Source organism: Mustela nivalis (genome assembly GCF_964662115.1).
Source record: "Mustela nivalis genome assembly, chromosome: 4".
NCBI classification, from domain to species: domain Eukaryota; kingdom Metazoa; phylum Chordata; class Mammalia; order Carnivora; family Mustelidae; genus Mustela; species Mustela nivalis.
Window position 1 is genome coordinate 32,207,626 of NC_139023.1, and position 23,824 is coordinate 32,231,449.

Here is a 23,824-nt window from a genome sequence, read left to right on the forward strand (position 1 = left end):
CAGTTGGTTAAGCCACTGCCTTCCACTCAGGTCGTGATCCCAGAGTCTGGGGATCGAGTCCCGCATCGGGCTCCCAGCTCCTCGGGGAGTCTGCTTCTCCCTCTTGACCTTCTTCCCTCTTGTGCTCTCTCTCCCTCTCTCTCTCAAATAAGTAAATAAATTATTTAAAAATAAAAACAAAATTCCTTTTTAACTACACATTTATCTCTCTTAGGCTGAAGTCCATCATCCTGTATTATTCTTATGATTATATAATACTCATTTCCCAATTAAATTAACTTATCCAAATAAAAACTAATTTTGGTTCCTGTATATCAGAATATCCAAAATCTTCCTAAGAACCACTCTCTCTTAAGCAGTCCAAGAATCCATAAATGTGACTCAGGCCAAAGAGACCAATCCTACTTCAGTGGTAGACATTGTCAGTTGCTATACCAGCAATTCCTCTTCTCCTTCTAACAGAACCTCGATTTTATTAGTTGCTCTCCATGTAGCTATTTTCTTCAGGGAAGATAGGGCCCACCACCCTCCCCAGCAGGTGACTCTAGATTGACTGGAACCAATCATAGTTGTTTTATCCCTCTTGGCAAACATTTTGTTTGGCATAGGATGGGACCCAGTGAGACACAGGGAGATGTCTGCTGAGGGACTTTGGGGGAAATGTTTTCCTTTTCCTAAAAAGAGACCCAAGATAGAAAGATTTCTTTTTTCCCTTCCTCTTAATATTGATATGAAAGTATGTGATGGCTGGTGCTGCTGCAGTCATGAAGCAACCACGAGGTAATCTGTCATGAGGAGAATGGAAGAACAGAAAGGATGGAAAGGTCCTTGGCTTCTGTTGACTTTTTGAGCCACTGAATTAACCAACTCTAGAAGAGCCTTACCTTACAGAATTCTGATTATATGAGAAAAATCAATTAAGGAATGCATTCAGTTAAAAGTAATGGAAATCTCAATTTGTAGGGGCTTAAGAAAATAAATATTCTTTTTCCCTTTCAGCATGAGATCCAGAGGTGGGCATGGGTGTGGGGGAGGGAGGTTGGAAGATGACTGCCATACAGCAAAGTAGAAGGGGCCTATATTAAAAGTATTTCACAATAAAGAAATTTAAATATGGGCTTACAAAGTGAAAGTAAATATGAGGGAACATGAATTATCCAGAGCACAAAGTATGGTCTAAAATGAGGACTTGGGATATAGCTAAGGTTGTGTTTACTAAACAGCCCAAAAAAAGGAATGCAAAAAATAAACATGCCATCAGGGGAAAAGTGAGCCAACTTTGCTTCCTATTATGACTCATAGAAGTGTACTCCAAGTTATCTATACTTCAGCAGCGTAAGGAACCCACCACTTCAGAGGAGGCCAGACTTGTGAGCTTCCTACCTCTTATGCTGTTAAGCTCAGTAAAAGGAGCCCGGAGATCAAGGATCTACTTGTTATCAAAGAGAAAAAAATGTTCTACCAAGAACAAAATCTTGCTTTAATTCTGTGACCATTCCACGGGTTACACAGGATTAGAACTATATGGATAGAAGCTAAAACTAGGGGTGTCTGGGTGATTCAGTCATTAAGCAGCTCCCTTCAGCTCAAGTCATGATCCCAGGGTCCTGGGATCAAGCCCCGTATCAGACTCAAAGAAACAGAGAGAAAACAAAAAGGTAGACGTAAAAACCCCAGGTCCTTGGAGTGAGAAGCCTCCTGAGTTGAGGAGGCTAAAAACCCAAGTCTGCAATATGCTTGACTATGCAACACTGTATCAGAGAATAGCCCTCAACGTGGAGAAGAGAAAGGTGGCACGTGATGGAAATTTTAAAATCTACTGAGCTTCGTTTGTCAACACTTTTCTTACAGTGAAATAAAAAGAAGCAATATGCAAAGAAGTCCATCAAACTCCTAGCAGAGTTAATGAACCAGATGCTCCAGGGAGCTGAGCGGTGAGAGAAAAGGAACCTCCAAATGCCAGGTGCTGCCATAAAATCCGCACATTCAAAGCCATTGGACGTGAGCCGCTGAGAGTTTTAGAACAGCTTAATGTGTATATAATAGGGCTTGAGAGCAAGAGTACACACAGCTAGCTTCAAGTGGCAGCTAACGGTAATGGGACCGTAAAAAAATAATGGGAAGGGTGCCTGGGTGGTTCAGTTGTTAAGCTTCTGCCTTCCGCTCAGGTCATGATCCTGGGGTTCTGGATGGAGACCCTCATTGGGCTCCCTGCTCAGCAGGAAGCCTGTTTCCCCCTCTCCCACTCCCCCTGCTTGGGTTCCCTCTCTCCCTGCATCTTTCTCAGTCAAACAAATAAAAATCTTAAAAAATATAACAATAATGGGAATTAATAACAATCTGGCATCATTCCATGCAGGATAGCAGTTTTCAAAGCGTAATCTCTGGAACAGCAGCATCAACAGCACCTAGCAACCTAGCACCAAGTACTCACCCTCCACGCCAAGACTACCGCATCTAAGCTTGGGCGGGGAGGCCAGCAATCAGGCCTTCTAACACAAGGCCTCCAGGAGATTCTAATGCATGCCCAAGTTTGAGAATCCCCAGCACCTGGACCCAGAAGCCCAAGGCACCAGGAAGCGTGGTGAGGGGTCCAAGGGCACCAGCTCTGAAGTCACTCAGCCTCCAGATTTGCATCTCAGATCTTTATGTCTGGTGGTGTGAAACTGGGCAAGTACTGAAATCCTCTTAACCTATTTATAAGTGTATTTGTCTTAGAGGTTTATTGTAGGGATTACCAGCTATGCATGAAACCTGCTCATTATACAATATTAGCTATCATTTCACCATCGACATCATCATAGCACGACCTGAAGGCATGACTATGTTAATTTCTCTGGATAGGAAAGCACCAGGTACTCAACATTCAATGTATTTTATAAAATAAAACAAAAAGGTAGGTACAATGACTAGCAAGATTTGCATATGAATGGTTGAATTAATAATAACTTTCCTAGGACTCAACATATTTAGCACTGTTTTAATGCTTTACATATATTAATTCATCTAATCCTCTTTAATTCTTACAGTAACTCTACAGAGTTTGGGGGCCCCTGGGTGGCTCAATTGGTTGAGCACCTGACTCTCTGGGTTTCAGCTCAGGTCATGATCTCAGGGTTGCGGAACTGTGCCCCAAGTCAGTGCTCTGGGCTCAGCATGGAGTCTCGCCCTTTTTCCTCTCTCTCCCTCTCTGCCCCTCTTTGAACTTGGTGCAGGCAAGCGTGTGCTTTCTCTCTCTAAAAACAAACAAACAAACAAAACCAATAACTTTATAGTCTATTATTGCCCCTACTTTATGGAGGAGGAAAATGAGGCAAGAGAGGTTAAGTACAGTCCTGAAATGTACAAAGCTAGAAAGTGGTAGAGTTGGGATTTAACACAGCTAAGCTGCCTCGGAGTCTATGTGCTTAGCCACTATGCTATAGTGCTTCTCAAAGTTAAAAACAAATTTTAATGTTAAAGGCAGAAGTTTCAGTTATCCAGACTTATGTGGAATATCTCATTCTCTGAGGGATCAGAAAAAGAAAACACTCTATCCTTCTTTCTGCTCCCTGCTCTAGAAGCATCTCTTCCGGATGCATTCAATGCCCCAACTGATTCCACAGACAAACTGGTAGCCTGCAAAGTGGGGAGGCTGTTCCCTCTAAAATGGCAGAATCAGAGGCAGGAAGAGCTAGTGGGAAATGCACACAGTGGGAAAATTCATTGATTCCCCAGCTTCTAATTTTCTCAGTGCAAGGGCATTCCAGGATAGCCCAAATAACTACTACCCTCGGGCAGCAACAGTATCTCTGCTGTGAGTCAGAAGCTCAGACAGTTGAATGCACTAAGAGGAAAGAAGAGAACAGAGCTCAAGGGGGAACAGGCTGCATTCCTCCAAGATGCACTTTCCATGCCTACGCCAGCAGCCTAGGTGCCTGTGTCTGGAAGGAAGGAAGCAGCTTCCTTGACCTTGGCTGGAAGCTTTTACTGAGTATTTGTCAGGGCTTTCAAAACCTCAGTGTTCCAAAAAAGAGAGATCAGTCGCCAAAGCTGCAACAGAAGGAGGCAGTCGTTTGGACAGAAAGCTGGAAGGCAGATCAATTTTACCCTTAACTCGTGCAATGTCTCTGGCTTTTGGATGTCTGCCAAATTCTTTAGGCCTCTTCAAGGTAACCAATCCAAACAATTCACTCACTGTTTCAAGGCTCTGATTGCCAGTAGTTCCAACACATACTGTGTTGTGGTAAGAGAAAACAAAAACAAAAACAGAAGTCTCCCTATCTCTTTCCCGATGGCAAAAAAAATCTAAAATGAAATCGAGAGAATGTGAGATCCTCCCATTATTTAGAATGAAATATCCACTGGATCAGGTTTTTGGCAGAATGGAAATTTTAATAAGCATGCTACTCCTTTTATTACCTCTCAAGGAAAGTGGCATCTCATTTCTCATACACACACACTCCCTCAACATCTTATCTCATCTGTTATGGAAACAGACATTGAAAAGGAAATATCTATGTTTCACCCTATGAGTTTTCTCACTATCTAATCTGTAATGGCAAACCAGAAGCAACAAGGTAGCATATAGGTCAGAGTAAAATGTTTCCTTTCACTGTGACTGTTCATTATGCTAACATGGAGAGTTTTTCTATTATAAGCACATTTTCCCTGGCTTTATATTCAATTTATCTGCAAAGAATTGCTCAAAGTGAAAGAATTCTGAGCCTTTACTGGATGTGTAATAATAATAACCTATTATTATTAACTTTTAGGTATGGGAGTAGTACTTTTTAAGTTCAGTGACTTTGATCTTGGGCAGGAACTAAGCTTCCTACATAAGGGAAAAGGAGGAATATGTAAGGTCTACAGAACACATTGCCTCAGTGTCTTTTCTAAGAAAGGTATTCAGAAAACTATCAGCAGAAAAAAGCTTTCTTAAATGTCATAGAGCAAAACAGGAATGTCCCTTATTTTCCATTTGATAGAATCCCTTTCAGAAACTCCCAAAACTCTTAACAAAGTACATTTCATGTCATTTTTACAGCTGTGTTCTGGGAATTGAAGAGATGAGGGAGTGATGGGCATTGTGGACTCTCTTCCACCCCTCAACACTCTGCTAAGGCAGTGTGGACAGGCTCAGACCAGAGATGCAAGGCTGTGTCTCAGTGGCACAGCTGAGAGCAGGCAAGCAGACAACTAAGGAGTGGATGTGGGAGAAAAAGAAAAAGAAACAAAACTTTCTTTCCAAATATGTGGAGTAGAATTATACTTCACAATTTTTAAGAATGTTTTTAAAACTGGAAAACTAGTCTCCCCAACAGATAACTACTAATTACAAAAGGATAAAGAGTAAGCTTACAGTGGAGCAATGCAGGAATCTCTACCTTAACCAGGAGTCAAAGTTAACATCCACAGTACTGGGGTGCCCACATCTTGCATCTCCTGATAAGATGTGCAGAGAAGAACACAGCCTCACTTCTGCAATAATCCTGTCAAAACCACAAGGAGACTTCAGACATATCTAGACAGAAAGATATTGCAGAAAACAACTGGCCTGTACTCTTCAAAAATGTCAAGGTCATGAAGATCCATGAAATACAAAGACTGAAGAACTGGTCCAGATTACAGAAGACAGAAGCAACATGACCACTGAAGGTAACACTCTGGGGAGTAAACATTACTGGGACCCCAATGTTCCAATATGGAAAAGGTCTAGAGACTAGAGACCAGTATCATTTTAATATCAAACTCTTGATTTTAATCATTGTGTTGTAGTTACGTAAAATAATACACTTGCTTTAAGAAACCACACTCTGAATTACTTGGGAGAAAGGGGTATCATGTCAGTAAATTACTCTAAAACTATTGGAAAAAAGAAACAAGATGGGCCAGAGGAGGGAGACACACCATTAGAGACTCTTAATCTCAGGAAACAAACTGAGAGTTGCTGGAGGGGAGGAGGGTAAAAGGAATAAGGTGGCCAGGTGATGGGCCCTCGGGAGGGCATGTGCTATGGTGAGTGCTGTGAAATGTGTAAGACTGATGATTCACAGACGTGTACCCCTGAAACAAATAATGCATTGTATGTTAATAAAATAAAGGAATACAAAAATAAAATAAAATCTTTTTAAAGAAAAAAAAATAGAGAAGGGTAAAGCAAATATGGTAAAAATATCTTTGTTATATTTTAATAGCTTTCTACAAATCTCAAACATCAAAGTTACATTTAAAATTTATAAGATAAAACATGAAGATATGCTTCCACAGTCTAAGGGGAAAGGGAAAAAAAAAGAAACCCAGCTTAATCCACTCACAGGGAAGCTCTTTGAGGGAATACTGTAGTTTCTAGACTTGCTTCCTTGTCCTGCTGTCCCTTCTTTTCTCTCACAAACGCTTAAACCTTCATTGTCAACTTCTATTTCTACTTAAGAAAACCCCCATTCTCTTGCAACCAGTGTAATACACTGGACTCAGTAGCTTACTTCCCAAATACTGAATAAGTCAGTCCAGAATGACATACACAGGGAAGGTTGTAGATGGATGAATAATGGGGCTTCGAGGACCCCCCCCCGTAGGGCGTCCTTCCACTGGTTCGAGGCAACAACATGCCTCGTCATTCTTCCTGCTCATTTACAAATTCAAAACTGTATCAGATTTGCACATCTCTCTCTTTCTCTCTCTCTCACACATCCACCCTAAGAACAAAGAGTGATTTTCTGAGACAACACAGAATAGGTTCATGCTGAAGAAGAGAACGCGCCCTCTTAAATTAAGTAATCTTCCCACAGTCCCTCTTTCAGCAAGAAGATGGCACTTGTCATTATTGAAGTGCATTCCAACTACTGCTCTCAAGTTCGTCCTCCAGTTTCCCAAACACAGATCGGGGCATGTGGATGAGGAACAAAAATCCATTGCTTCAAACAACAGTTATCTGTCCTTGCTTGCCGAATTATGGCTACCAAAAGGCCCAGGAGAAACTCTGGAGTTACAGCTTTTCCATAACTTAAGTCTAGATAAATATTCTAGATAGTGAGTTCTCATGGGGGTCAGTAGGAAAGCATATCAGCATCTAACCACAAGAATGCAGGGGATTTGTAGGGGCAGAGGCTTATGGAGTGAGCATTTGGAACCACCTGTCTCCACCCTACCGCTGGGATCTTTGCTGGGTGTTTTCTAAGACTCCATCCCTAATCTTAATGTGTACTCTCATTCTCCTTTTAGGACACGTCTCCATTTCTCCCTTTGCTTCCATTCTAATTGCACCACCCTCATTCAAGGTTCCTAGACTGTAAACAGGCCCTAAAACCAAAAGAAACCAATCAGGGGTGCCTGATTGGCTCAGTTGGTTAAGCAAATGCTCAGGTCATGATCTCAGGGTGCTGGGATGGAGTCCCATGCTCCTCGCTCAGCGGGGAGCCTGCTTCTAACCTCTCCTCTCCACTTGTACTCTCTCTTGCTATCTCTGCCTCTCTCTCTCTCAAATAAATAAATAAAATCTTAAAAAATAAATGAATAAAAGGAACCAATTAGAAAAATCCTTGAAAGAGAAATAAAACCCAATCCAATATGATTAAGAATGATACACATTAATTCTATCGGGAAAAAATATGAAAATAATTTAAAGTAGAACAATACAGGAATAGATTAGCTGAAACCAATCAAATGGACCAAATGTAAACTCCATATATGAAGAGAAGGATGAAGTTAACAGATGACTTGAATCTGGAGGACTGAGGCTCACTGACAGCCAAAGATGCTAAGACGAATTTTAAGGGCATCTGTAGTTCCAGAGCTCAGATGTTCCAGAGGATATCTCTGGTTAATATTCAGCTTCAGCTAATTTAAAATGTAATCCACAGAAGTGCTTATAATGTTAACCCCAAAACTATTTGAATGACATAATTGTTTCCAAGAGAATTAGTAGCTTTAAACTTGGAGAATTGTGTATGTGTGTGTGAGTGTGTGTGTGTGTGTTTACATATATGCTTAAGTAAATCAAACCTATAAGTCAAGTAAGTCAAACCTATTTCTTAGTAAAGTTTAGAAATAATCGAGAAAATGTGACCCGTTACAAAACAAGTCATGCTTGTGATTCCAAATTAAATTGATTGCACTAGAAAACTGATTTATAGCAAAGATTTTATGCTGAAATCCATCAGTTTTAGAAAATTTAAGAAAACCCAAGAGTTATTTTTATAGGTTACATTTATCCTATTAAAATAGTTACTTAAATACTGGAAAGGCTCTCACAAGTGACTAAGCAACTTAGAAAGAAAATAAAATTCAATTTCATTAAGTGTAGTTTAAAATGTGTAAGGGAGCTTTAGTTATGAATGGAATCAAACATTAATCAACCACATCCCTAAAATTCCAAAAATGTCCCAGATTTTTAAATAGAATAAAATGATCAAATTAAATTTTAAGCTCAAGGAAGGACTATATTTTTAACATATATATTTGGTACATTAAGTATTGATTCAAAAAAAATAAAAGCTTAAAAAAATTTTTTTTAAATTAAAAAAAATAAACATAGTCTTTTCAGGATCCAAAGCCATCATCAAGAACCCAGAAAACTCCTATTGATGAGAGGACCACCATAGCTTCCTAACAGGGTGTGGGTCCTTCCCCTCAAAGTACAGTCTGCATACAGCTAACAGACTGAAGTTCCCAAAATGACACTAGGTAATGTGTCTCTTCAGAAACCTCTAATTCTTTGATCTTTCCCTTTTCTGTTTAAACACAGAAAAAAACTGAAACAGAAGATCTACATTTCTACTCTACGCATTGCTCTGTCTCTTATTCACCTCTACGATTCTATTTGTTTTTAACCAGGAAGTCACTGTAGTAACTAAGTTATTACCTCATTAAATTAATTTCCCTCTCTTCTACTGTACTCAATTCAATATTATTTTCAATTATCATTCAGTAAATTTTCTGTTACGTCCCAACAATTAAAAATCTGTTTCATTAAGACTGTTTCTAAAATGAAGCAAGTTCTTTTCCTTCTTTCTTATAAATACTTAAAAACAATTTGAACAAAACATAGTTTCATTATGATGTCCATCAAGAACTGCAGGATTTTAATAATGCAACCTTGAGAATGATTTCTGAGATTTAATTGTAAGTGTGGCAGAGAATGTTAGCTGCCTACCCTCAACTCCATTCTCTCCTTCCTCATTGGTAACAGAATGCCAAGTTTTTTCCAGGTGCGTTGCCAACTGAATAAAAAACTAAATTTCAGCCTCCTGTTCAGTCGTGGCCATGTGACTACATTCTAGCCAATAAGATATGAGTATAACTTTCAGGTTTTCAGGTAAGAGTTCAGTAACGGATGCTTAAAGCACGCTCGGGTCCCTTTGTATCCTTATTCTATTCCTCATTTTTCAATGTGGATGTTATGGCTGGCACAACAGAAGCTACCCAGGACCCTGAGATGACCTTGAGGATGGAAACCACTTGTTAGCATGGCAGAACAGAAAGGGAAGATGCCAGATATCTGATGATAGTAGACAGCCTATCATCAGACTTCTTTCATGTGCCAAGAAATGAACTTCAATCTCGGGGTGCCTGGGTGGGTCTGGGGGTCAGCTGAAGCCTCTGCCTTCAGCTCAGGTCATGATCCCAGAGTCCTGGGATTGAGCCCCACATCAGGCTCTCTGCTCAGCAGGGAGGCGGCTTCCCTCTCTTTCTCTCTCTCTGCCTGCCTCTCTGCCTTCTTGTGATATCTGTCTGTTAAATAAATAAATAAAATCTTAAAAAAAAAAAAAGATGTAAACTTCAGCCTTGTATAAACCACTGCTATTTTGGGGTTTTCTATTATGTGCAATTAAACCTTTTTTTAAATGACATATAGAGGTACATTTTTTAACATATTAATAAATACTAATGAGCATTCTAAATACTAATGAGCATTCTTGCAACAAGTCTCTTGAAATCAATAAGTAGCATTAAAAGATAAATGAAACACTTCCATTAATTAAACAAATGCTCAAATATAACATTCACATAGCATCTTCCAAAGGAAGTAGCAAAGGCAATCTCCCTTCTTCAAATGTCAGAAATTGATTCAATAAGAAATCGACTCGGTATCTAAAAAGTTCAAATATAGCCGTTCTCTATGTCTATAACTATACAGAGAAGATTATCTATTTTTTTTCAGGCAAACATGTCCTTTACTCTCTATAGTCCCGTAAGTGTTACTAAAAATGTCTCGTTATATTCAAGCTTTTCTTAAAAAAAAATCACTTTTCCTCTGCTAATTGAGCAGATCTTTGGCATCTCCAAAATTGGTATCTCTGCTTCTAATTCACACCCCACATTCTGTTATCACAAGAATCTTTTCAAAACACTAGTCTATCGTGTCCCCAAGTCTGTGCTGCCTCCCCTTCACTTTATGCATGCGTTCCATCACCTTTGTGGGTCTGCAGTGCCCCCTCATTTGGTTCCTGTACGTACTCAAATTTATTTCTCAGTATTTCCCAAACTATAAGTTTCCCTTTTCCTCCTGCACTCTCATTGTAAATCAAGAACCAGTGAGAAGCCAAGAGGAGCCAGAGGTAGGAGCAAGATTAAGCCAGTGGGCATTGGGATCCTGCTGATCTTGACCGTCATGGTGGATACATGGGTCTATACATTTGTCACACTCACCACCTTGTACATTTACATGGCTGCATTTGATTTTATATAAGTGAATTTTCTGTAAAGTTGCTGGGGAGAAAAGTTAAGTAGGAGTCAGTAATCTTGTCAACTGAAAACCAAGGGGCTACGCGGGCAGCAGATTGAAGCAGCCTCAGTTAGAGGGTACCTGGCTTCTGAGAGCATGAGAGCCAGAGGGAGACGAAACAGCATGGATGCTGGAGGAGGAAAGAGGTTCCAATGTAGCAGGCTGAGGTCAGTTTTCAGAGTAAAACCAAATGGGGGAAAAAAAGAAAAGACAAGACAGTACAGGCAGGGAAGGGGAGCCCACATTCGAAGTCTGGCATACGCAAGCCCACCTGTACAAAAGGTCCGAGTGTCTGCTCTCCTACTCACCCCTAGTTCACTGTGCTCCTACCTCCAGTGTCTCCAGCTCCACAAACCTTGAATCTACAGAGAGCTTACCTTCTTCATATCTTTTCTTCATAGTGTTCCCCCATTTTTTCTTCAGGGGATTACTAAACTGTAATCCTGGATTGGCTCGCTTTCTCCGTTTAGTGGATTTCCTCAGAGTTCAATGTTGGCAAGAAATTAGAGTAATAAATAATTCCTCTTTCCAGCAGATGTTGTTTCTGGTTTTTCGGGTCAGAGGAAAAAAAAAAAAAAACCCACTGTGATTTTCCAATAAATCTGCTAAACACTGCAATGAATTATGAACTTGCGCAGAGGCTATATCATCCAAGAGGGCAAAATGCAAGTGGCAAATATTTCATATTTGAAAGTTATGGCTTATTTCAATCCATCAGGAAACTTTCTTTTTAGGCTTGGCATTCTTTCTCAATTAAAAGTCATGGAATTATAAAATTATATTGGTAATGATAATTATTCATCTCATTTACTGTTATACTCAAATTTTAATGATAATTCTGAGATTTTCATCTCTTTCAGTACATTTTTCCACAGTACTGCCATCTTTCCTTCCTGAAACAGTATCTAGTTAACATGGCAAGAAAAAAAAGTGAGATTTCCTTGGATGTTTCTTTTGGTTTCCAATATTGGCTTTCTGGCCAACATCAAAGAAATGAATTATAATAAAATTTCTTTTCTTCACTGGCTATCTTTTCCATATAACAAACATTATACTTTTTTCAAGATAAAAGCCATAGCATCCAGTAGAAACACAATTTTTGTACATCTTTAGATCTATGACAAAAACACATATAAACAAACTTAAAGAGTTCTAAATATAATGTGAAAGCCCAGAAATACTTTGTAGTACAATCACTATATGCAGGTGTAGACTATCTTTCCTTAGACTGTGCTATATAGTTCTGATTTTATATTTATTTACATCATTATTTGATCAATGTCATGAGTTCTGGAAGGGCCTGGAACCTATTTGTTTTAACTCAATCTTCAATACCCAGCTCAGTGTCTAGAACCTGGTGGGCACTCAATAAGTTGTATTGCATGCATGGAGAAAAGGTATCTCAAGTTATATAGAACAACCATACCAAGGGGCAAGAGGAAACTTTTGGAAGTGATAGACACATGTTCATTATCTTAAATGAGGTGATGGCTTCACAGGGGATACCTATGCCCAAACTTCTCATATTTAAATTTGAGTAGATGAAGTTTATTGTATGTCAATTATATCTCAATAAATCTGCTTTTTAAAATCTCAAAATCCATGACAATACCATGATAAATGTACTACCTATAAAGTTCACAGAGTATATTACAATAATATTTTACAGAGGATCAGTACTACTAAAATGTTGTTGGTTAATTTTGGTGGGGGGGGATTGTACTTCTGATTAGGTACTAATTTACAATTCCTGGCTATGATAGGAAAGAATCATTTAAAGTAAAAATCTTACCATTTAATTAGTCTCTTATGAGTTTGAACTAATAGGTATGAATTTTAGATCTCAACCCTAAGACTGTTTTCCCTTAACTGTTCATTTACTTTCTGAGTAAAATATTCATTAACATTTTTCCTAAAAGATTGTCTGTGAACTGAATGCTATTTTAAATAGCCTAGACGATAGTTTTTAAATTTTCTATTAAAAGTCCTTTCATATGGGGTGCCTGGGTGTCTCAGTGGGTTAAACCTCTGCCTTCTCAGGTCATGATCTCAGGGTCCTGGGATCGAGCCCCACATCGGGCTCTCTGCTCAGCAGGAAGCCTACTCCCTGCCCCCCCCCCCGCCACCTGCCTCTCTCCCTACTTGTGATCTCTGTCAACTAAATAAATAAAATCTTTAAAAAAATTTTTTTAAAGTCCTTTCATATAATACAAATCCACATTTTAAAATTCTAGTTTCATTTAAACAAGAATAGAGTATTTTCAATTACTGTGAAGAAAATATCATTATACTTTTTTGTTGGAGATTCCAAGTATATGAAGATGATAATAATGTTTAAAAACATTATAATTTTGAATTAAAACCTTGCTAAGGTGTTGGAACAGAAAATGATGATACAGCCATGAGAAATGAATCATAGGCATGAGAGAAAGTATTGATTTTATCATTGAGTAAGAGTAAGTGCCTGAATTATTCAATGACAACAGATTTAGAGCTTTTAGTTGAAATTGGTTTGTTTTAAAAATTTCATCACTTAATTTTGACAAAAGTCAATATGGTATTCATAAGATTTTTCTGATCTCAAGTACTTCATGACAAATATGCTCTAAATTATTTCATGTAAATAATTCTAACAAAGTAATATATTCAAGTATACATGTTGATAAAGGACATATTTCGTTATCATTTCAAATAGAATGCTACCTATTCTGCTACTGATGTCCATTGTCCAATCTTAGGGAACCAGATCATTCGCAGTACACACAATTTTCAATTCATTCTTTCATTCTACAAATATGTATCAATACTGTGCCATACGACAGACACTAATTGGAGTTGAGACAAATGTAGCAAGACCTATTTCTCATAAACATGTAAACAAGCAAATAAGAAAACTTCAGATAGAGTTAAGTGCTAGGAGAAGGACGGAATAAGACAAGGTGGTGCGGGCCAGCACTCTGGGAAACAGGGCAATCTAAGTTGGGGTTGGGTATGGGATAATCCGAGCCCAGTGACCAAATGAGGGGGCAGAAGATGAATCTGGGAGGAAGGCAAGGAGAAAAATCATGAAGAGTATGAGTTTCATTTCCAGTGCTATAGGAAGCCACTGAAGAGTCTTGAGAAATACTATAAACCAATTTGTGTTTGAAAATAATAACTATGGCACCTAGAATTTGAATGGGTGGCAAAAATAAAAGCAGACAGATCTGTGAGGAGGTTATTATAGGTGAGAGATCATGGTATACAAGAGTGGCAAAGATGAAGGGAAGTGGATAGAATTAAGATATACTTTGGAAACAGAGCCTAAAGAATTTTCTGGTTTATTGGAGGGATATGCATGTAAGGGATGGTGACAGAAAGAGAGCAATTAAGATGGGAAGACTTGGGAAATATGCCTTACAAATCTAATAATATAATATGTTAACCCTACCCTATCTGCTGAATCAGTGTAATACCAACTATGCACCAAAGGTAATAAGCATCTTTGTTACAATAACCAGGTAGCTTTGCAATTTAATAGAATGTTATGTCATATTTTAACCTCAATTTTCAACTAAAATTGTAATTATCGATAATTTAACATTAATGTATCCAGTTATTTTGTGCATCTGCAGAAGAATTTAGAGTATAGTGGCCAGCACTATTCAGCATCTGTAATTTATGGCAGTGTAGAAATGGGTTTTCCACACCTCAGTCCTAACTGGATGCCGGGTTCTCAGGCATGAGAACACCTTCAGGCCACAAGTTCACAATGCATTTTTGGCTGTATTATAAATCAGCAAATCAGCATTCGTCTCTCACCTATATGACGATGAGTTCCTCCCAAAGGAGACCAAAGTCTTAATCCTTGGTGGCCCCAAACAACAACCAACTCAGGCAACATCAGGTAAGTGAAAACCCACCAAGGTAGGAATATCCTCTAACATCTCTTTTTGAATTTCTGGACTTGGTAATTTTTTGGCTGACAATGGCAAAGACATATTTTTAACATCTTTATTTAGCTCTAATTCACATAGCATATAAGTGACCCATTCAAGGCGTACAGATTTCCACAGAGAAGCTTTGTCATAGTCAAACTAATCTCAGGTTTTTTGATCATTGTTTCCCTTAAACATTCACTAAACAATCACTGTTGAGTATTTACTATACACTAAGCATTCCTACCTGAAACAATGTCTCTGTTTCATTTCTACAGCCTTAACCCTGACTTTAAGACCCAGTTCAATCATGTTGATCACCTCAGCTCTTGGACTCTCTCCTTTTCTCAATGTCTGTGGGCTACTGGACATTAAGTATCAGCCTTTGTTACATTACATTGCTAGTTACATTTGTTACATTGCTCTCACATGTGATTTAGGTGTCTTTGTCACCTAGCACTCTGGCTTGGCACCTCACACATTTTATGCATTTAATGTATATCTTGTGGAGGTTGATAAAACCTGGTCCTTGGAGAAGATGTCCTTGAATAACCCTCTTCCTTCTAAATCTACCACTAGTGTAGTTATAGGACCTGAAAGCTTTGAAATGATCTTGCTGACATCTGAATTGTACTACAGATTCTGTGACAAGGTCATGGTGCTGGAACCAGAGTCCCATGCCAGGGACTGGCACACTGCACTTTGCTCACCAACGGAAGATGAAATTATCTGAGATGGCTTTGAAATCAAGCCGATGTAGATTAGTGCAATATTCTTTGTCAATCAGGTTTCTGACCTCATAAAAATGTGTGTGATTTCTAGCAATCAGGAATGAGTGGTTTTTTCCAGAAATGAGTTTGTTGGGATACTCTTACCATTATAGATATAGTGATAAAATAGTCTGGGAGTCAACACACAGCAAGATACAGTCTATATCATGCAATGATCGTCTCTGTATGAAAGGCAGTTGTCATTTCCTGTACAAGTGGCCTATGTTGTCATTTTCACTGATGGGTTGGTAATGGGACACACAAACACAGAGAAACATATAAACTGGATTGCTGTCTGGAAAACAGAGGTAATCTCTGGAACTCCTTTCAGTTAATTATTATCTGTAAATAAGCAGAACTAAGCTTCATTTGAGGGCTTGTTAGGAATTACAAAGGTGACTGTTCATAAATCGAATACTGGCATGCTGCTCTGCAGTGGTTTTGAATAAAAACTGGCACGGGCTGTGCATAAAATTACACCTAAAATGTTAGTCATAAAAGCTCAGCATTATCTCTAGTTTCTATTCACTAACTTTTAAAGATGTTTTTCTGTTGTTGTTATTGTTGTTGTTGTTACTATCTCCATGTTGTACTTACCCTTTTAATTTTGTTCCAGTCTCATATTTATCAAGTTAGAGGATGCCTGCTTTATTCAGGAAGTCCTGGACCTGGAAGAAATAAAAATGGCCAGTGACAATTGTCCTAAGAAGACTGCATGCTCATTTCTTGTTTGTTTGTTTGTTTGTTTGTTTGTTTTTATAAGAACATAACGAGCAAATCATGACCATCACTAGAACACACTTATCTTGAGCCCGGCTCTACCCTTGCTGATGTTCTACGAATCCTGGAAATATTTCTTTGTTCTAATCCCAGCCTCTGACTCAGAGCCAAGTGGAGTGGGCTCTTCATAAATATGCATTGATCGCCTGGCGAGAGTATTCCTGTAAGGCCCAGCCCTGATTAGCAAATGTTACCTGCAGGAGGCAAAGGAAATACCACAAATGAAGATAAGATGCTACTAGTAGATTTCACTTTTTCTTGAGGTTTGGGAATAATCACTTATCTCTGTGGTCAAACTTCCTCAGATCTCTCCTTGCAGGATCTGAAAGCAGCTCACGTGAAAGGCCTCCATGTAAGGTCTCTCTTCCGCTGGGAGCTGGACCAAGAGCACAAGATGAGGGAAGAAGCAATTTGCTTCTAACTTAATTTATTCCTTCTTACCATTTCAGCAGCTCACCAGAATCTACATAAAACCTCACATCCTAACTCGATAAGATCAGCAAATGTATATATACCTCTACCATAGTGGTCTCCATACTTGTGAGCATAGACCTCGGTATAAAAAATAAGAGGTAATGAAGTTGTGACGATCTCTAGGATACGAAGGAAATTAAAATCTAGTCTATATTTATGGATTTTTAAATTAGGACATTTCCTAATATATTTCAGGTAAAACCACTGCACCCAACTTCCTGCAGGTTTGAGTAAAAGCAAAAACCCGAAACAAACCAAACCAAAAGTGATTTTTGAACCACCTGGCCCAATAGTTGAATTTATTGCAATTCCCGAGCTTTGTCGGGCTACAGAGCACGCACTGGCGGGACGCACCGGCCCACTCGCAGGGGTTCCAGACGCACCCAGGCACCAGCGGCAGGAGGAGCAGTAGCTCCGAGGTGAGCCCGACCTCAGAGCCTGTTGCTCGTGGGCCAGACGAGGGAGCAAGTGCAGCTCAGGCGGCGGGAGCTGGTGGCCGCCCGGAGAGGCTAGAATTCCACCCAGGCGGCAAACTCGCGCTTCCCTTCCATTGCCGGGGCTGGAACTTAACCCTTGGCGTCCCAACCCCTCTCGCCCCTCGCCCGCCGACTCAGACCCAACACAGCTTTCCAGACCGCGGGCAACTCCATTGTTATTACAAGCCAGAGGGTAGCGGGAGGGGACACGGGGAGATGCACGCCCCGAAGCACTTCTTCCCCTCTGGTCAAGATTTAGGAGAGTCAGAGTGGTGTTGACGAAGGACAGGCCGAGCCGCAGCCGCCAGGCGGAGCGAGGGCGCCCAGCCGGGAGGAGGAGGCTGGGAGCTGCCCACCCTGCCCCCTCAGGAATGGTACGGCCCGGAGCGGGGCGGGGAGGAGGAGGTTCTCCCGGGTCTCTCCCCGCCCCTCTCCCGACTCCGCCGCCGCGCTGCCGCGGGAGCGAGTAAGCGCGCGCCCCGGCGACCCCTCCCCCGGCGCCGGCACCCCAGCTCCTCCCCTCGCCGAGCCGCCCCCTCCGCGGCTGCTGGGAAGCTCGCCTAGCTCTGCGGTCGCCGCCACCTTCGTAGCCTCTTCCTCCTGCCCCGGCGCGCGGGGGCCGTCCAGCGGCGGCGCTGCCCTGGGTGGGCGACGGGGCCCGCGAGGCGGCTGAGCACTCGGCGCGGCGCAGCCTGGTCTCCAGCCTGCGCGGCGCGGTGACAGGTGCAGAGTCCCGGCTGAGGCTCCACCTGCAGCGGTCGCCGCGATGCCCACCATGCGGAGGACAGTGTCGGAAATCCGCTCCCGCGCGGAGGGTGAGTGGCCGCCGCAGCGCGGGGCTGTGCGCGCAGCGCGCACGGGGGTGGCTCGGGGCCAGCTTGGGGTCGGGCGGTGTGTGTATTAGGGAAAAGATGTGCGGTCCCACCTCTTCCCCTAGGTAAGTCTGGCGGTCGCGCCTGGTCCGCGGCGGACCCTTCTCTCTGCGTCGCCTCCAGTGCACTGGCAGACCCCTTTCCTGCTCTAGATCCCCGGAATTAATGTCCTCGACCGGAGCCCCGAAGCTTGCTTTACACCGCAGCGTGACCATTCGGTTCCTGTCACCGAGCGCTCTCGTCCTGCCCACCGCCCTTCCCACTGGCGCACTAGCCTCCGGGTCTCCGCTCGCCTCCTTCACCCTAGTGAACAGATCCCCAGCCCGCCTCCCCCGCCTCCAGCACCCACCTCTTTGCAGCCCCCACACCAGGGCTCCCGGAGGAGCGGAGTATCTTTCCCAGATGCAGGAGCCTTTGATCCACAGCCCCTTGCCTCTTAGAGCGTGAGAAGCCTTAATTGGGGCTGGGTGCTCAGCAGGTTCTGTGCATTAGTCTCTGCAATTCTCCCTGCAGTGGAGTCTCACCCAGCTTCCATCGGAGATTTCGGTTTTGTTTCTGGGTTTTTTTCCCCCCCTTTTACCTGAGATCCTCACTTTGGCCAGCTGAGCTGACTTTTTAGCAAGGTGGAAGCTGTCTCCTTTGCTCCACCCAGGGCCAGCTGTTGAATGACTACACCTGTCAGCGCTGAGCAACAGATGTCCAAGGGTATAGTAAGTAAGCTTTGGGGGCGCCGAGGCACCCTCTTCGGCTTCTCTGAGGAGCCGTCAGCATTCTTGCTGGCAAGTGATGGTCACTCGGAAATTATTTCTTGATGTTGCTTATGGCAAAGCCAAGAGTGTATATATCTAGATATTTGTTTTCTTGTTTTGCTGTCCCACAAACCAGCACTTGAATCCTGCAGAGTGGAATAACATGTTTTCGAGAAAGAACCTATCTTGCCATCATCCCTGGTCTGCGGCCTCCCCCCTACCCCATCCTTTAATGTGAGGCAGGTGGGAAAGTGGTTTTAGTAAAAAGGTACAGCAATTAGGAGAATAGAACTCCCGGGCTTGTGACAGGCCATTTTATTGTTTTTCCTCCTTAGAGTCTTGATGTAAAAATATGGGGGCATTGAGTTCTAATATCTATGATTTACTGATTACAGCGACTAAATGAAACTGCTGTGAGTAGGTGTTTCCACAAGTCACAACTGACCTGTGGCCTACACAGGAATTTAGTACATATTTCTTCTTTGTACTGTAATGAAAAAAGTATATAAGACATTACAGTTTCAGGTAAATGGTGAATAAATGATAGTGTTATTTTTGACATGTACACAGTAAACAACTCATTCTTTTTTGTTTTGTAACTCTGAGTGAAATGGATAGACTATTCCTAATCACTACCGGAGTAAGCCATACGGGTGATGAAAATATAGTAGTAATAATTGGGATTGTTTTTTCACAGAGCAGTCATGGATGAATCCTATATTGTGAGAAATGAGGACGAGAGAAAACACCAGAAAACAATGCAAAACCTGTGACATAGGAGAGGACTTTTTTAGTATTAAAAGGCTACAGTATTGTGTTTGATTGTCCCGTGTATTTTTCAAAACATTTTCCTGAAAGCCTGCCTTATGGAATCTTATCACACCCCTGCAGGTAAGGGAAGGTGGTCTCATCTAATAGTTGAAGAACTGTGGGCCCAGGTGGGTGAGGTACTTGCCCAAGGTCAAGTAGCTAGTTCAGTGACACATTTTGGATGTAGTGCTCTGGGAAAATAAGGACTGTTTTTATTTAATCTTTGTATTCTCTGTGCATCCAGCACAGTGTCAGGGCCATAGTAGAGCTTGGTGAATGACCCTTGGCTCCCATATTGGTTGATTTCAGTTTATTATGTGCTCAGTATTTTGCTCAGAACTACGGTGAAGACAACATAAATAATGACTTTGTGAGCTGCAGATGTAGCTCACTGCCCACCCTGCCCACACTTTTCTTTCTTAAGGAATATTCTCCTTGGATAGCTCCTGCTGCCTGCAGGGCCTTGTTCTGAACTGCAACCCCTTTGGCTTGGCTGATGAGGGAGTAGGATGGGCTCGACTCAGGGGCAGACACTCCATAGTGGCACAGACACTTGTAACCTTGTGGTTTGGCTCAGAAAGCTTCTCTGTGGCGATCCTCTGTCTTGTGCAAAGAGTTAAGCTTAGAGTGGGAGGGGAAAATTGAAGCAGAAAGGGGCATAGGTGAATAGGGTAGTAGAGAAGAGAGGAGCCGGCTCTAATGGGTCACGTGATTGCTGACATGAGGAAACAGGAATCATGGTGAAGAGAGAAAAATGGAGAGAATGCACTGGATGGAGAGAATGGTGCAGAGATACTGAGAAGAGGTAGCCCGACCTTGGAAACCCCCCCACCCTGAGTTGGCTAGTCCCTGTTCCCAAGTACTGTCAGAATTAGCTCTTTTTTCCCTTGAAGTGACTTGAATAGGTTTCTGTTCCCTGCAGCCAAATTGGCCAGATGTGTGGCTGTCCTGTGTGCAAGTTATTTACATCCAAATGGGGTCTAAAGAACTTACATGAAATAAGGAATAAATAATCTAGGAGAGGATATTATTAATAGAACATTGTGTTTGCTATGGATGACATAGTTCCCATTGGAGGTCAGGACTTAGAGCATGAGGCCTGCTCAGGAACACTTCACTGAGAAATAATTTGGGATGAGTGCTTCCCAAACTTTAAGGTGCATAGGACTTATCTGGGGATTTTGTTAGGTATAGATTCTAAATCAATAGTTCTGGGGCTCAGTTAATGCTAGATGGCTCTGGTCTTCAGGTGTGAGTAGCACACAATATCCAAAGGATATTGTCTTTTGTTTTTTTCTTTTCTTCTTCTTCTTTTTTTTTTTTTTTTTTTAGTAGTTGGGAGAGTACTGAAGGTAGAGAGTAACCAATTGAAAAAAATAGGGAATGTTAAACATGGCTTATTTGAGAGATCTTAAGGAAATTGGCCAGGAGCAGAGGGAAACTTGGAAGGAATAGAATATAAATTTGGATAGGTAGATTCCTGCTAGATTATAGGCCATTTCAAATGCCAAGATGAGTCATTTGGATATAGAATCAAGTATTTGAAGATCTTAGAGTTTCTAATCCATTTCTCATTCAAGCATGATGCCAGTGCATAGTATATAACAGGCCCAGTTAGGGGCCAAATCATCATAGGGGAATGACATCCACAAAGAAGTATCTTAGAAAGATACATTCTGGAAGCCTGTTGGATGTTTTGGACAGAATGGCACTGTAGATAGACTCTGTCATTAAGGAAAAAAAAAAAAAAGAAAAGAAAAGAAAAAGTCTAGTAATGACAAAGGGCAGGAGTAGTTTTGGAGTGGAGCAGTGAAGATGGGAAGGGAGGAATCACAGATTATTTCTAAGTAAAACATAAACTCAGGTGAGCAGTATCCCTTGAGCTCCTATAAGTACTATTCCTAGTACTTGGGACGCATCAGTGAATAGAATAGAAAAAGCCCAGCTCTGGAGGTCCTTACATTTTAGTGAGGCAAGAGACCAAACACAATACATTAACAAATACAGGATTTATTATGTAGTAAGTACTATGGGAAATATAACAAGAAGGTAGTGTGTTAAGGTTGGTGGATGGATTCCAACTTCAAATAGATTGGTTAGGTTGGCCTTCACTGAAAAAAGACATGGTGGAAATGAAGGAGTTAGCCTTGTGGAGGATCTAGGGAAAGAGTGTTCCAGGCAGAGGAAACAGTCACAGCAGAGATCCCCAAGGCAAGAAAGTCAGGAGGGTTAAAGGAAGAGTGTAGGGGAGATTAGTAGGAAAAGAAGTTACAAAGGTCATACCATAGGACATAGCAATATAGGACAGGAGACAAATGGATAAAATGAAAGGAGGTTCTCAAGGGGTAATTTTAAATTTTAATGTTTGTAAGATCTCAGGTATCTCATTAAAACTGTAATTTCCTGAGTTACTCATAAAGATTTTCTTCATTTAGGACTAGGAATCTACATTCTTAATGAAGCTGTTAGGATGTTCTGGTATAGATGAAACACATTTTGAGGAACTCTGCTTTAGTCTTAAAACTGATTGGGAAAAATCTATGAAAAGATAAGGAAATTGAGAAGGAGGGTCAATACAATAAGACGTAGGAATTGTGGGATACCCAAAAGGACGTGTTTTGATGATACTTAAACTTGGAGGTTCGATGTGGGCAAAATCAAAGGGTAATCTTTAGTTCAGAAGTAATAGTTGAAACCCTGATAGTAGATATATTTTCCAGAAAGCAAAACAGGATAAAGCAGAAAGCTAAGAATTCTGAATTTCTTCATTTTTACCCTGGCTGAACCAAATGGATTTCTCAGTACAACATTAGGAGTGCTAAAAAGAGAGACTGAAATTACAGTGGATTACACATAGTTTTTTCACCCTAGTATGGAGGTAGGCAGTATAGGTCAATACTCATTCATGCTCAATTCATGAAGTCAGAAGGGACATTGTCTCTGTGCCTTTGCTTCAACATCTTCCATGAAGTCATAAGATGGTTGCTGGACTTCCAGTTATCATGGAAAAGCTCCAGATAGGGAAAGATAACACACACACACACACAAACAAAAAACAAAACCAAAAACAAACCTAGAAAGATGAAAGACCAAAGGATTTTCCTGGAAGTACCACACAAAGACTCATCCTAATTTTACTTTGGCTTCCATCTGCAAGGGAAGCTGGGAAATGGAATTTTCTAGCTGGGCACATTACTCAATGTTTTATTAGGGAAAAAGAAAGAATGGCTGTTGGATGGGCAGCTAACAGACACCATCGCCATCAGGTATTCAGATTGTTAAAGGCTCTTGCCTGCAATAAAGGAATGTTCTAGAACTTATAATTTACAAAATAGTAAGCATTAAATAGTTCAAAACCAAGGAAATGTACACATACATGTCCCAAAGTTTACATTTTCTTCTGCTGAATATTATAATGCTGAAATATAAGACCTTCATTTGATTGTGTAAAATATGTGCTAAATAATAAATTTAGTTGTTTCAGGTATTACTTTTCTAAACCAGTCTGTATAGATGACAACTTTAAAATGTTTGTAATTTTACAGAGTGTTATATTTTATTTACTTACAAGATAACAAAAGGAACATTCAGGTAGTTTCTGTAAAAACTGTTAAAGGGAAATTGCGGGAAGGTAGTTTCATTTGTCCAGGTAAAAGATGACTAAGATTATTTGTTCCTTTAACAAGCATGTTTTATTCACCGGCTGTGTGCCAGCTAATTTTGGTGACAGGACAGAAAGGTGTGAATGAAGAGATCCCCAAGGAAATCTGGAGATGGGTTAAGGATTTATAACTGACATGGCATTGTGAGAGAGAGGGTTTATGAACCTAGTGATACGTTGTGTAGTTAATATTTGAGAATCCCCAATACATGTCATTTCACTTAGTGTAATTCTGGAGATAAGAAGTGTGGCAGAACCAAACTGTTTTAGGATTTTCTAATCTATAGACTATCATTCACGTTTTCACTATATTATTTCAAAACCAGTGAGAATTGAATCATGAGCCTACTTTACAACCACAGAAGTTTGCATGATCAGAGTATACTTCAGAAGTCAGTGAAATGTTTGTTGTCTGGGTTTCTAGTCAGAGTTTCATTAGAATGTAAATATTATGAAGGCAACAGTTTCATTCTTCGTTAGTAACTGGAGCCCACATCTTTCAAAGTTATTATTCTGTGGATTGTAAACTCCCTAAACTAAATACAGGGATTTTTGTCTGTTTGATACATGGCCCCCACTGAGAACATTGCCTGCAATGTAGTAGAAGCTC

At 40.8% G+C, this 23,824-nt stretch overlaps 2 protein-coding genes across 12 annotated transcripts in view; one reads left to right on the top strand and one right to left on the bottom strand.

The window, feature by feature from the left end:
• The window catches only part of GRXCR1 (glutaredoxin and cysteine rich domain containing 1), a 223,765-nt gene extending 200,905 nt beyond the window's left edge, over nt 1-22,860 (bottom strand). For 6 of the 7 annotated variants that reach the window (XM_082728785.1, XM_082728783.1, XM_082728784.1 and 3 more), the window contains exons 1-3: nt 16,928-17,441; nt 15,990-16,060; nt 11,083-11,249 (exon numbers count right to left, since the gene is read on the bottom strand). The gene's annotated coding sequence lies outside the window, so the exon portion shown is untranslated. Of the gene's footprint in view, nt 1-11,082; nt 11,250-15,989; nt 16,061-16,927; nt 17,442-18,343 lie in introns of those variants that run through there. The other variant, XR_014311179.1, reaches the window with a different exon arrangement.
• Nucleotides 17,563-23,824, top strand: part of ATP8A1 (ATPase phospholipid transporting 8A1) — a 234,741-nt gene continuing 228,479 nt past the window's right edge. For 3 of the 5 annotated variants that reach the window (XM_082728768.1, XM_082728769.1, XM_082728771.1), the window contains exon 1: nt 17,564-17,937. In XM_082728768.1, coding sequence (XP_082584894.1) covers nt 17,889-17,937 — 49 coding nt within the window. In that variant the 5' untranslated portion in view covers nt 17,564-17,888. Of the gene's footprint in view, nt 17,938-23,824 lie in introns of all 5 variants that reach the window. The other 2 variants (XM_082728770.1, XM_082728772.1) reach the window with 1 other exon arrangement.